The sequence below is a fragment of the Quercus lobata genome, chromosome 5 (genome assembly GCF_001633185.2).
Source record: "Quercus lobata isolate SW786 chromosome 5, ValleyOak3.0 Primary Assembly, whole genome shotgun sequence".
Classification (NCBI taxonomy): domain Eukaryota; kingdom Viridiplantae; phylum Streptophyta; class Magnoliopsida; order Fagales; family Fagaceae; genus Quercus; species Quercus lobata.
Window position 1 is genome coordinate 2674619 of NC_044908.1, and position 13651 is coordinate 2688269.

The 13651-nt window shown below is 32.8% G+C and overlaps 1 protein-coding gene across 1 annotated transcript; it reads left to right on the forward strand.

The window, feature by feature from the left end:
• Nucleotides 1-1725: 1725 nt before the first annotated feature.
• Nucleotides 1726-2527, forward strand: LOC115989204. The gene is made up of 3 exons (XM_031112871.1): nucleotides 1726-1761; nucleotides 1861-2076; nucleotides 2159-2527. Exons 1-3 carry the CDS (start codon nucleotides 1742-1744, stop codon nucleotides 2406-2408), a joined length of 486 nt encoding a protein of 161 aa, XP_030968731.1. The 5' UTR covers nucleotides 1726-1741; the 3' UTR covers nucleotides 2409-2527.
• The last annotated feature ends 11124 nt before the right edge of the window (nucleotides 2528-13651 follow it).

Genomic DNA, 13651 nt, shown 5'->3' on the forward strand with positions numbered 1-13651 from the left:
ATATCAATTACAGTCAAACTTATGTATTTGTTTTTAGAGAAAATAATAAAAATTAGCAATTTTGACATAATATTAACTATTAACTGAGTTGCATACCGTTGCTAGAGGCTTATTTAATTTAGTACGAATCTTAGAATTTAATGTATATATATTTTTTGAATGAATAATTTGTTGTATATAAATCTCTTAAAAACACATCTAGACTAATTTCAAGAAATAGATCAATTATAATTATTTGCATATTATGTTTTTGTGGAGGAAGATAAACTAAAAGCAAGCTAAATGATTCACAAATATCAATTTAGAGGGGTAGAACACACTCCTAAATTGATTTAAAATATAAGGCATGATATGTAATAAATATATGATTATTAAAAAAAATGTGTGTAAGTATTCTTATGTAATCCCGGATTAAAAATCCTTATAGGATAATAAATAATATAATACTAATCATCATGAACCAAATAGATAATTCCCATTTATTTTAAATTTTATCATATCGATAAATGTATAGGTGCAGTTTGGATTTAGCTTATTCCAAGTCCACGTTTTACTGTAGCACGTTTTGCTTTTTTTTTTTTTTTTTGGTTCAGCCCACAATTGTTGACCATTCAACTGTGAACAGTGCTCCCGTGCACTGTTCATGGGTCCCACAAATTACACTTTTCAACAACTTTTTCATTAAAAATGGGTCTCACATCACCATTCACACATTTAAAAAATATTTTGCTACAGTGTTTTCAGTTTTCAGTTTTCAGTTTCAGCAAAATAAGTTCTATCCAAACAGACCCATAATTTAGTTATTTAAATGATTAATTCCAACATAGAACTTCTATTTAAAAAAAGAAAAAAGAAAAAAGAAGTCCCACATAGGATAGTTATAAAAATAGTAAATGGTTAATATATCGTTCTTAAACTAACACATAACGACATAGTATAGTGAACGATTAAAATAGCCAGGCCCCAGGAAGATTGATTCGAGCATAAGATTTAAAGTAATGAAATATGTCATTGTCATTTTTAAGTGGATGCTGCTTCTTGTCAGCAAAAAAAGTGGATGCTGCTTCTAAATGCAGATTAAGGGCAAAATTGTCAGCACGACATAAAACTGAGAACTTTGCAAAATTTGACTCAAATTATTGTCAGCAACATAGGGATTTCAAAGACTCGAATTATGTCATTGTCATTTGCATCTTGACTCAAATTATGTCATTGTCATTTTTAAGTGGATCCTGCTTCTCAATACAGATTAAGGGCAAAATTGTCAGCACAACATAAAACTGAGAACTTTGCAAAATTGTCAGCAACATAATCTCTCAATACTGAGAACTTTGCTAAAATTAGGTGGATGCTGCCAAAGGGAGTGACTGTCAAACTGAGAACTTTGCAAAATTGTAGCAACATAAAATTAGATACTGCTTCTCAATACTGATTAAGGGCAAAATTGTCAGCACCACATAAAACTGAGAACTTTGCAAAATTGTCAGCAACATAAAATTAGATACTGCTTCTCAATATTGAGATTTCAGATTAGGTCTAGCTCACTGTCATTTGCAAAGAGCAAAATTGTCAGCAAAATAAAATTAGATAAGGGCAAAATTGTAACTTTGCAATTTCAATAGTGAGGCATCCCATTTCCCACTTTATAAGCACAACACTGGCAACGGCATTTTTCTAACTTTCTTCTTCAACTTCTCATTTTCAACCTTCTTCTTCAACTTCTCACTTTATAAGCACAACAATGGCAATGGCTCATGATAGGTGAGAGATAATTTCAACTTCTTCTTCCCTCATAACTCGTTATTGTCTCACGCTCTGAAAGTTTTACTGTTATTCTAACTAAACTCCTTTTTGTTTCAGAATTCAGCAAGTTGTGCTGGTCCTAGAACTCATTGCTGACGTAGTTGGACTTGGGTTCCTTACCAGCTTTGTTGTTCAACTCATACGGTTAATACGCATATGCATAAGGATTTGGTCCATTTTGACTGGAAGACAACCTGCTTTTGTTGGCAATGGCCACCAGGAGGATATCCCACAATACTCTGTAAATTTTCCATCAATGGCAATGGCGGATAGGTGAGAGAGTATTTCAACTTCTTGCTCCCTCATAACTCTCTAAATTTTACTATTATTCTAACAAAAATCCTTTTTATTTCAGAATTCAGCAAGTTGTGTCGGACCTAGAACTCATTGCTGAAGTAGTTGGGTCCCTTGCCAGCTTTGTTGATCAACTCAAACGGTTTATACGCATAAGGATTTGGTCCATTTGGACTGCAAGACAACCTGCTTCTGTTGGTAATGGCTACCAGGATGATATCCCACTTGCTGATGCTAATGATGAAGCTGAAGCTGATGCTGATGCTGATGTTGATGCTGAAGCTGATGCTGATGCTACCAATAGGCAATAGCCATGTAATTGTGAACGAGGATCTGAACATCTGACCTCAAAGTACGTGGTCTTTCTCTTTAGACTTTACTGTAATAGTCCAAGTGCCCCTTTATGTAACTTCATCAACTTTTATTTGAGTTAAATACATGAGCTTCTGTCATTTTTATCTGCATGCGCGTTGTGCCGTGTATTTTGAGTATTTTTCGTTATTTATTGATAATTTCTTTTTTTAGAAACACAATATTTTAGGCATCTTTCGTCATTTTCTCACAGTGTAAAGCAAAAAAAAGAATGAAATGCATTTTTGCTTCTAGAATCCGTTGTTTGTTTTAATTTCTTCAGAAAAAAGAAAAGGCTTTAGAAGATTTATTTATCTTGGTGATCTGGTTTTTTTAAAAAAAAATTTTATCTTGGTTATCATTGTTTGGCGTGAGATTTATATTATTAGAGAGAATCGAATGTTTTCCTTTTTGCATAAGTTTATACTGTTTGATTTTGTGGAAGTTTTTCAAAATATTGATTCTTCTATACCATCTGATTTTAGTAGGAAATATGTCAACGATTTATTATTTTGAATTTTACAATGGACTTTTTAAAAAGTAATTAAATAAAGAGCGCGCATGCACAAGGATATTTACTCATATTTATAACCAGATATTCATTCTCATACACTTCATTTGATTTTTGGAGGTAATATATGTTACTGATTTAATTACAGCTTTTAATAATTTAAACAGCTGCAGCCTTTAGTAGTCTGTGTATCTGGCTGCTGATGGAGCATAATTAGACTCTCCCATATGGTTTCTCTAAAAATAAGCTGACTGTTTTGGTGGGCAACTGGGCAAGTGTAGTTTGTTTCCCTCTTTCTTTTGCTTTTGTCATTTGAAGAGTAGTCAAGAATCAATTTGGCTTTGCTTTGTTTTAGGATGTTGAATTTTGCTGTTCAAGAGCTTTTGTACTTTTGGGCAGTATGAAATGTTTTGAGCCGTTTTAATCTTTTGGTAAAATTAATTGATATTTGTTTCTTGGCTTATACATGGTAACACATCATCCTTATGTGATTAAACACACACATTTAAATCCTCATCTTATGTTTGGTTGTTTAGAAAATTAAGGTAAACAAAGTTCTGAACTTTGCAATTTGGATAGCTAGACGAGTAGCATACAAAAGTTCAAGATAAGTTTATGAATATACAAGCAGCTCTGTTCATTATTGGAGGTTTTTTTTTCATCTTAAGTGATAGAGGAAGATTTGAACCTCAGACATCTCTCTTGGAAATACCAAGAAGTGCCAATTGATATAAAGGTCATTGGCCTGTCCATGTTATAGTGTTTAATGGATAGCAATGAGTGGCTTTATGAGTGTTGTGATATTTGCTTGCGAATTTGGGTAAAGCCTGTTTAGCTTAGTGAACGTGGCTAATTCTTCTATACGATAGACTGATAAGTATTTTAGAAATTGGTTTCAAGTGTTGTTGCCTTGATATCTGATGTGGACATCTAATCCGTTAGTGTAGTTTGATGGCAGTGGGACCAGTTCATTTTAGGGTGACTTGGTGTTATGGACTTAAGGTGATGAGATTACTACAGAGTTTAATTTTCTTCAAAAATTTCTATTCACAATCATATCCCTGACATTGATGCAATTAATTGCTTTCAAATTACAATGATATGATTTGTATGCAAGGAAATCAATGGTGGATCGAAATGTTTCTAAAACATTGGTGAGCATCTCTCTTTGGGGGTTCTCTTTTAAACTTTTAAAAAACAAAAGAAAACTCTCTTTTTGATTGTCAGACATGGTTTTCTTCTAACATTAAATTTCTTGTGGGGTTTTGCATTTTACTTGTTGCTTATGTTTTGCAGTGTCGGTGTATTGCTGTATGTTTGCATTATGAATTTGAGACCTATATTTGCAAGACATTTTAAATTGGCTAGGATTCTAACGACTCTGCGTCCTCCTTGTGGTGCCCCCATTCTTCAATCTGCACTCTTCATTTTAATTCTTGTTAGTTTCATACTTTCATATTGTTGGCATAAATTGGGTTTTCGCTTATACTTGAGCTAACTGTATTTTTTGCTTTAGAGCCTTTTCGTTTGGTTATATCAGTCTTATTTGAGCATTACTACCATGCGGTTTGTTAGGCTGGGCATCAGATATAGCTATGCTTTTGATCCTGGTGTGGGGGGTGCTCTTTTCGTCACCTCTAAGTTTTTTTTTTTTTTTTTTGTGAGAAAGAACATCAGCAAATTTAATTAAGAAAAACTAGCCATTATCGGCTGAAAATACAGCTTGAAGATGTGGAGGAACATCCTCCATTCAGATTGAAAAACCTCTAACATGTCTGGCATGTTTAGGTACGTGGTGAGCAACAGAGTTACCAAGTCTACAAATACGGGAAAATGAAATACAACAGCTGGTCTCTGTGGTCACTTTGGCTACTGCAAGGATATGCCCGTAAGGAGAAAAGGAGTCGTCGTCACTTCGGCACCTGATCACAGCTTCAGAATCGCCTTCAAGGATAAAAGTTGTTAAGCCAATTTCTTGAGCAAAGTAAATGGCTCTAGCTGCAGCCATTGCTTCAACAATATCGGATGAGTATGGCAGATTCACCAATTCAGATAAGGAAGCAATCGGTTGTACTAGGGAGTTCCGGATCACAACGCCGAGGCCAACTTTATGTATCTCTTTGAATGTGGCTCCGTCAAAGTTCACCTTGAAGTTTTCTGCAGGAGGTGGGCTCCATTTGTCCCGAGGACGAGTGCAGACTGGAGTATTGGGTTTGCTTGGTGATACTAGGTGAGTGCTTGTTGGGCATTCGTGGAGACTTGGCTGACTGGGTATTCTTTATTAGTGGTTCTGAGTTGGTTCTGGCGATACCACACTGTCCACATGATCATGACAAGCAGATTGACATCTTTTCCTTCTTCATGAGTGAGTTTGATGAGTTCTGAGACCGTTTGGATTGTGTTAAATTATTTGATTTTTGGGTACTATTTTGGAGTGTGTTACATGTTCGTTTTTAAAATCTCATATGCTTTATTTGATTTCAAAAGGAACTGTATATCACTCGTTAGCTACTAGGTGTGAAAGTGCATCTTATTATTGGTTGAGGCCTCCGTCAAGTGCATAGAGGCACTCACTGGACATTGGGCTGACTTCTGCATCTTATTATTATTATTATTATTATTATTATTATTTTGAGAATCACTTATCTGCTTTATTTAATTTCAAAATGAACTATACATCACTGATTTAATTATTACATGAAATTGTGCTTTGTTATTTTGAGAGAATCAAATTTGGGTTAGGTTAGAAAAAAAATCTGTCACTACTCACTACTTTTTGAGAATCACTTATCTGCTTTATTTAATTTCATGCCATCTACATATTAAAAAATTTAAACTTCTTGTAAATAGATTCTTCAAAAAGTAGCCTTGAAGTAAAAAGAGCTTGAAAGAGCATCACTATTGGTTACGTAAAAAATTTAGCAATTTAGCACTACAAAAAGTTACTTTATCTATTTTGCTATCTTACTTTACAAAACATTTAATATCAATGGTTTTATTTTAGTATTCAACAGAATCAACACAATAAAATAATATAAATATAATAAAATAATATATCTACTACAATAAACTATAACCACTATCGCCAACACAATAAAATAATATATCTTTTAATAATTTTTTCTTTTTCTTTTACTCTCTTAGCTAGCAGCAAAAAAATAAGATGGCTGTGCACTAGCTCAGCAAGGAAAAAAAAATTAGCATTTTAGTAAAATGCCTACAACAATAGGATACTACTAATCTTTAACCCCTGTTTGAGCAATTGAAGATCTTGTAAAATGTTTTAGAATGCTACCTGTTTTTTTTTTTTTTTTGGTAAAAGGGAAATATTATTAAACACAAAAGAAATAACTACACATCAACAGAAGTCATACTGGCAGCAACAAGTCTACAATAGTGCAAACCATTAATGTCCTTAGCTAATAAAGTTTCTAGATCAGCAGTAAAAGGAAAATCAAAGGTAGCAAAGTCCTCCTGCCCCATTTTGCCAGCCAATCCGCACATTTATTGGCTTCTCTAAACACGCGAACTACCCGCACTTGAGGAAACTTGTCCAGGAGGTATCTGCAATCAAATAACAGAGGAGCATAAGCTGAATTAGGATTTTTTTTTTGAATTTAGCAGCCCAACAATCACCATAGCATCTAGTTCTACTTCCAGTTGCCGAATTCCAAGGTGCTCCGCCAGTCTCAACCCATCTCTCAAAGCCCATAGTTCAGCCATGATGCTTGAGGTAAAGCCAATTGATCTTGCATAGCCCTTAACCCATGCTCCTTGACTATCCCTAATGATCCCACCACCCCCTGCCTTACCCGGATTTCCAAATGATGCAATAGAAAAATTCATCGACTTTTTAAGTCTTTTTCATACCTAGACTCCTAGTCACACCTGGGCCTATCTTAACACATAAGAAGAGAGATCGAAGGTTTGTCTTTAATTTCCATACTCTATAACCTGTTCACACCTTTTCTTGGAGTGCTGCTAGGGGTATGGAAAAATTGATCTGCTTGTTCACACCTTTTCAATTTCTTGCATGATTGATGATTATTCAATTGTACAATTTGTCACGAAGTATAAGAATGTAGGCGGCCCACGTGAGGAAATGAGAAGCTCTCTCTCTCTCTCTCTCTCTATTTTTATATAACACTGTTTTCTCTCATAATTTTTCACATATTAATATATATATATATATATATATATATATATATATATATATTTCTTTTCTTTTCTTTTCTTTTCAGTGCTCTCTCTCTTTCTCTCTCTCTCCAAGAAAAAATTGTGCCCAACATTCATATATGTTTTCTAAACATCATTTGAAGACTATGGATTAACTTTATTATCCATTAATATTTTTAAATTGGTATATGTTTACCAATATAAATGAAAAATTACTGCTTACCAATATGAAAAAATATATTTAATAATTAAAACGTACCCCCATATAGTACCATAACTGTACGACTTTTCTAATTAATTAATCAATTATTGTTCAAACAATTTTTTTTTATTAAATTAAATTAAATTAGCTAAAATGCAATTTACACATTCGATGGAGCAGTCTTTAAAGAAGATAACAAATTCGGACTTGGGGTGGTCATTCAGAATAGTCAAGGTCAGGTCATTGAAGCTCTATCCCAAAAATTACCTCAAGCTTACTAAGCAATGGATATTAAAGCTCTAGCCGCAGCCCGTGCTATTGAGCTTGGGACATAACTTGGTGTTACTCGCACTTTTTTGGAAGGTGATTTGGGGATTAGGGATGGCAATGGGGCGGGGTGGGGCAGAAGGATGGGGTCTTCGACCCTGCCCCACATGGTTTTATCTTACCCCATCCCCACCCCGCCCCTTGGGGCCCCGTGAATCCCCGCCCCACCCCATAAAACTCTACTTTTTGTTAATTTGCCTTACAACTAGTACAATTTTTTTAATGAAACTTATTTCATTAATAAAAATATACTTGAAATTACAAATTTATCCCATCAAATCAAATCAATTTTTAGAAAAAAATTGAATAATATATCCAAGTGTTTAACAAGACAATCATAAAAATAAAATAAAAATCTCATAGTATAACACATAACAAAATAAAGACAAAGAATCACATTGGGTAGAATAAAATATGCTAATATTAATATGTTTGTTTAAATAGTAGGGTTTTAGGATATGAAAAATTTACAATTATAACCCTTAGTAATGCGGGACGGGGACGGGGCGGGTCTAAAAAGTCTAAACCCATCCCCGCCCCGCCCCATGGTGCGGGGCTAAAATCTTGCCCCATCTCCGCCTCACTGCCTTTGTAGGGCGGGAAAAACCCACGCGGGGAGAAGCGGGGAGGGACGGGTTAAGCGGGACGGGGAAAAATTGCCATCCCTATTGGGGATGATTGTTAAATCTCTCGCTGATGATGTTTTTTAATTGGCTTTCCATGCTCCTTTGATACAAGATACGAAGATATTATCTCGATTTTTTTCTCAATAGCTTTACTCTCACACCAGGAGATAGGGCAATAAGGTTGCTTATGCTCTAGGTAGATATTTTATTAATGTGCCAGATTTTCTTGTGTAGATGGAGGATGTTCTATCATAATTTTATTCTGTATTTCAAGCTAACATAGCCAGTTTTTTGTAATTAAAGTTCATTGTCTTTTTCCTAAAAAAAAAATAGAGAAAATAGCTTGACTGAAATTTACTTCAAACATTTAACTTTACTCAATGGGTTTAACCAAGGACGAACCTAGGATTTTAAGTTAGAGGGGACCGAAGTATAAGCAAAAAAAATAAAAAATAAAAAATCTCCAAATAGGAATCTATATAGTATTAACAAATTATAAATGCACAAAATTATTGTTTTTTAATACATTAACATGCAATCATCTACCAACAAAGACCAAAAAAAAAAAAAAATTAATACTAAGTTAGATAGGTTTTTTTTTTTTATTTTTATTTTTTATAAGTTAGGGCATTCACAATAATTGTGCTAAAAAGTTTAGCTTTTAACACCTCAAAAAATTACTTTATTTATTTTTACTATCTCATTTTACAATACGCCTAATATCAAATGTTTTATTTTTTTTACCATTTTATTTAAGATAGGATAAATACTCATATACACCCCTTAAATTTTGGGGTTGGAGCCCTTGCACCCTTGAATTTTCATTTTAGCCAATTTAATCCCTGAACTAAACATTCGTGCCAAATCACAACTTCTATTTGCTTGGCTATTTAATACTAACGTCTACTCAATTCTCGTCATTTGCATGTTTAAAAAAAAAATTCCAAACCGATTCACAGAGAGATGGAGAAACGTTCTTAAGAAAGAAAAACTGAGGTGATTAGAAAGAGATCACTTGTGCTTGTGGTCTTGCTGCTACTAGCGTCGTTCTTGGTTCTGACCAGCGTCTCTCTTCTTGATGCGGACGCTGCCAAACGTGAGTGACTTGGAGAGAAGTTGAAAGCCTTTGATCAACAAGGAAGAGAAGACCATTTTTAAATTACAATCTAAGAGATCCAAGAAGTTTCAAAGTCTGCAACTTCAGAGCAAAAAGATTGTTCCCACCAAGTCAAACAGAATATCAATACTGTTTTTTTGATATTCTGAACGTCAACACTGTCTGAGCCTCCAATATACTATGTTGGCTTCACATCATTTAACACATATAAAGTTGAAACAGAGTTTGCAGTGATCCATGCTCTGTTTATGTTGGTTTGGTTGAATTGCCGTAGCTTGAATTGAATTTTCCTGTGGTGTGAGGTTTGCAATTCACTTATGTATTAATTTTCCCCTTTTGCAGAATATATGTTTTGTGGATCCGTTGTACTTTTTAATCCTCTATTGAGGGGTTATGAAAACTTGAACTGTTTGGTTTTCTGATTGTATTAGTAAAAGTCATGCTCTGTTTTATTTTTCCCCCCAAAACTTGTTGAGGTCTATGAATAATAGTGTGGATCCGGGCCTTTTTCTTTCGTTCGGCCTGTTTGGGAAGTTTTCAAAGTGATAATTTATTTGGGATTCCAAAACCAAATCTTCTGTTTGGGCTCACAAACTAAAGATGGATTTGGAATCTGTTATTAGGCTTTGACAGTTGTCGTTGTTTCATTGGAAGATAATAAGGTTGTTAGAGTTTGTTATTTTTTTGGTGCCATTTTCGTTTAATTGGAATGGATTTTGCTATGCTGTATAAATAGCAGAGCAGTAGAAATTATTTATCTATACTATTATTTAAGGGGGTTTCCCTGTTTAGATTCCTCATTTTTTTTTAGTTCAAAAATGGTCCTACACTCCTATGTTTAAGTAGAAACAAAACTAAAGGATAATCCGTTAAAAATACAATTGTAACTCCTACTAAAACATTACTTAAAAAATAGGGTCACTCTCCTGTTGATTTTCAAATTGCTTTATCCACTTAGAGTCGATTTGGGATCCGCTTATTTTGCTGAAATTGAAAACATTTTGCTAAAAGTATTATAGATAAAGGTAAAAGTTAGTTGAAATAGTACAGTGGAATCCATGAATAATACCAAAAAGTGTAGTGAGACCCATGAATAGTAGCAAAAATAAACTGAATAATAAAATAAGTTGGCAAAAATAATTTTTGTCAAACACACATATAAATTAGATTTTCAAAATAAAAATTATATATATAAAATAAATACACATGTTTTTTTTTAGCTACAAAATAGGACTACTAAAAAAAACCTCATTGCACGCACGAAGCGCGTGTGCGTGTGATGAGGCTATTTTTTTGATAAAATGATAGTAGATATTTATGATTGTACTCTCTCATTTTTCATCAATAAAAAGAACTCATTCTATTTAGAGAGAGCATTCCTTTTCTTTCCTCCCTCTTAACATACTTAAAATTAAATCATTGTAAAGATCTAGACAAGATTTTTATCTCTTCTATAAAATGTCAATGCAAAGCAAAGGATGTTCTGTTGTCTCACAAAACCAAGATGATCAACAAGGAGTCCCCTTCAATTTCAAGCTTGTGAATACTAAGATCCTTGGCAAACTGGACCATTGCATTAGTAGCAAAAGCTTTAATGGCTTCAACAATTACCTACTCTTTCAAACTCTTGATAATTGTACAGGTGGCCTTACATTGAAATTTCCAAATGGCGGACATAAAATTTCCAATCACTTGCAACTTGATAAAGCATAAGGAATAAGAAAGACCAAAATGCAAAGTTTTACTAAAATTTAAGATGAAAAAAATAACGCGCCATAAGTTTAAGTAAAGCATCATACTTTATCTTCGAGGAAACAACCAATTAGTTGTAAAAGTATCATCAACTGTACTAAAAAAATTTATTTTCACACACAAAAAAATTACTTTATCTATTTTAACACATCACTCTACAATACAGTTTACATCACATCTCTTACTTTACCACACCACCTATTAAAATAACTTTAAAAAATTCCTACCTTATATTTAAAAAAAAAAAAATAATAATAAAATAACAAAAACACCACCACCACCTCTCCTACAAATAGCAACCAGCCAACCACCACAAAAACCCACACAAAATTTATTGGAACCTACCCAAAACCGGAGCAACCCAACCCAAAATTGTCCCACCCACCCGCCGACCCCACTATCGGAACCACCCATCTACCCATAACAAAAAAACAGTAATAAAAACCCACCACAAGAAGGAGATCTTGACAGAATGGCGAAATTAGCGGCGTGGTGAGAGTGAGATAGGCGGAGAGTTAGAGAGAAGCATACCGATAGAGCCGGCTAGAGCATATATAGGTAATGACCTAAGGCCCCCAAATAAAGAATGTCCCATTTTTTTAACTAATTCTCTATAGTGACGACTCTAGGAATTTTTTCTAGGGTGGTCATTATGAGTATTCATATTAGTCTGTATAAAATGGTAAAAGAGCCAAATTTTGCACAACCAACCACAAAAATCATTCATATCAACTTATGTATTATTGTACAAAATGCATTTATATTTACTGCAAATATATACGGTTACTGTTTATATGCAAATTTGTTTTCTAATACTTTCTTTACTCATATAAAGAGAGAAATTATTTAGGAGAGTAGTAAAAAATTAATAAAGAAATGACACTCTAATAAAATGTAGTGTCAAATAGATAACTTGATCTAGTTTTTTTTTTTTTCCTTTCTTTTTTTGAAAATGGGTTATGTAAAATAGAAATTTTAACTTTTTATGCTAAAATAGATAAGAATTTTTGCACTAGGAATTTTTGTTGTTACATAACTTATTGATTTTTGTAACTGTGTTTATCATTATTGGTCTTCGTAACTGCATTTTAGGGTATTCATTTATTATTTATGGTAGACTATATATATATATATATATATAATAATTTTTTTCCAAGGTCAAAGTATTCATTTGAACCCCCTAACCATAACATGGAGCCACCCCTGAATTTATAATATAATATATTTATGTGTATATTTTAATTAAGGCTTCTTTAGGCCTATATTCATAATAATAATAAGGCCCATTTTGTTAGCTAAAAAAAAATGCATTGTGTATTAAAAAGGCCCTTCTGATACTCACAAAACACAAAAAAAATGAATGTGTAAAGACAAAATTAAATTTAAAAATATCCCATTGACACACATTTACACACCTAGTCAGAACCTTTTATTTTACTAACACTAGACTACTACAATCATGGCATTATCACGTGTTTTGTTAACTTTTATTATTATTTTAATTTCCAATATTTTATTTAGTTTGGATTGTTTAGTAATATTTTTATTAGTTATTCTTTTAGAATAATTTACTTTATATTAGTACTAATTTATTAAGTTATGTGATAAATACATTTTTATTTGCGCAGATTTAGATTATAAAGTGATCACATCATTTAGTAAAGTTGCAATCTTGTTTTTGATATATCAGATTCTATTGTTCTATTCTTTAAATTTTATTTTAGTTAAATTGTAATTTTTTTAATTATAAATCATGTTTTATTTATTTAGAAGTATTTCTTAATTATAAATAACTATTAAAAACGGACATAAAAACTTGAAAAATAAAGAGAAAACTTGAAAAATAATTTGAATCACAAAAATGATCTATGGATAAATTTGTTACTAGTATTAAACAAAACACAACAGTCAATGAAAATATAACAAATGAAAAAAAAATTCATAAAAAATAATTAGAAGACAATAAAATTATACAACAAAAAGATAATAATGAAAATAAATTTTATTTAGTTAATATTTACATATAAGAAAATGCACTATTTAAAGTTTTCGGCTTATGTCCCAAAAGTTGTTAAACGGGCCTTGTATACTGAGGAGAGAGAGAGACAAACATATGTTAGAACATTCTCTTCAAGAGTCTTAAAAATTTTAGCATTTAAGAACTCCAAAACTTACTTTATCTCTTTTTAACCATTCCCTTTACAATATTAGCAACATCAAAACTTCTATTTTTTTTACCACATTATTTAAATATTCTTTCTTTATAATTTTTTTTATTCTTCCTGTGTATCTCTCTCTCTTCTCAACCCAATAATCTTGCTAGCCACCACCACCGGTATAACAAAACCCAACAACCACCACACCCAACAGCCAACAGCCACCTCACCCAACAGCCAACAGCCACCATACTACCAATAGCTTCCATGCCTAAAACTCAAAAGCTACAAATAACCACCACAAACGCATCACCCACAAACCCACCACACAAACCC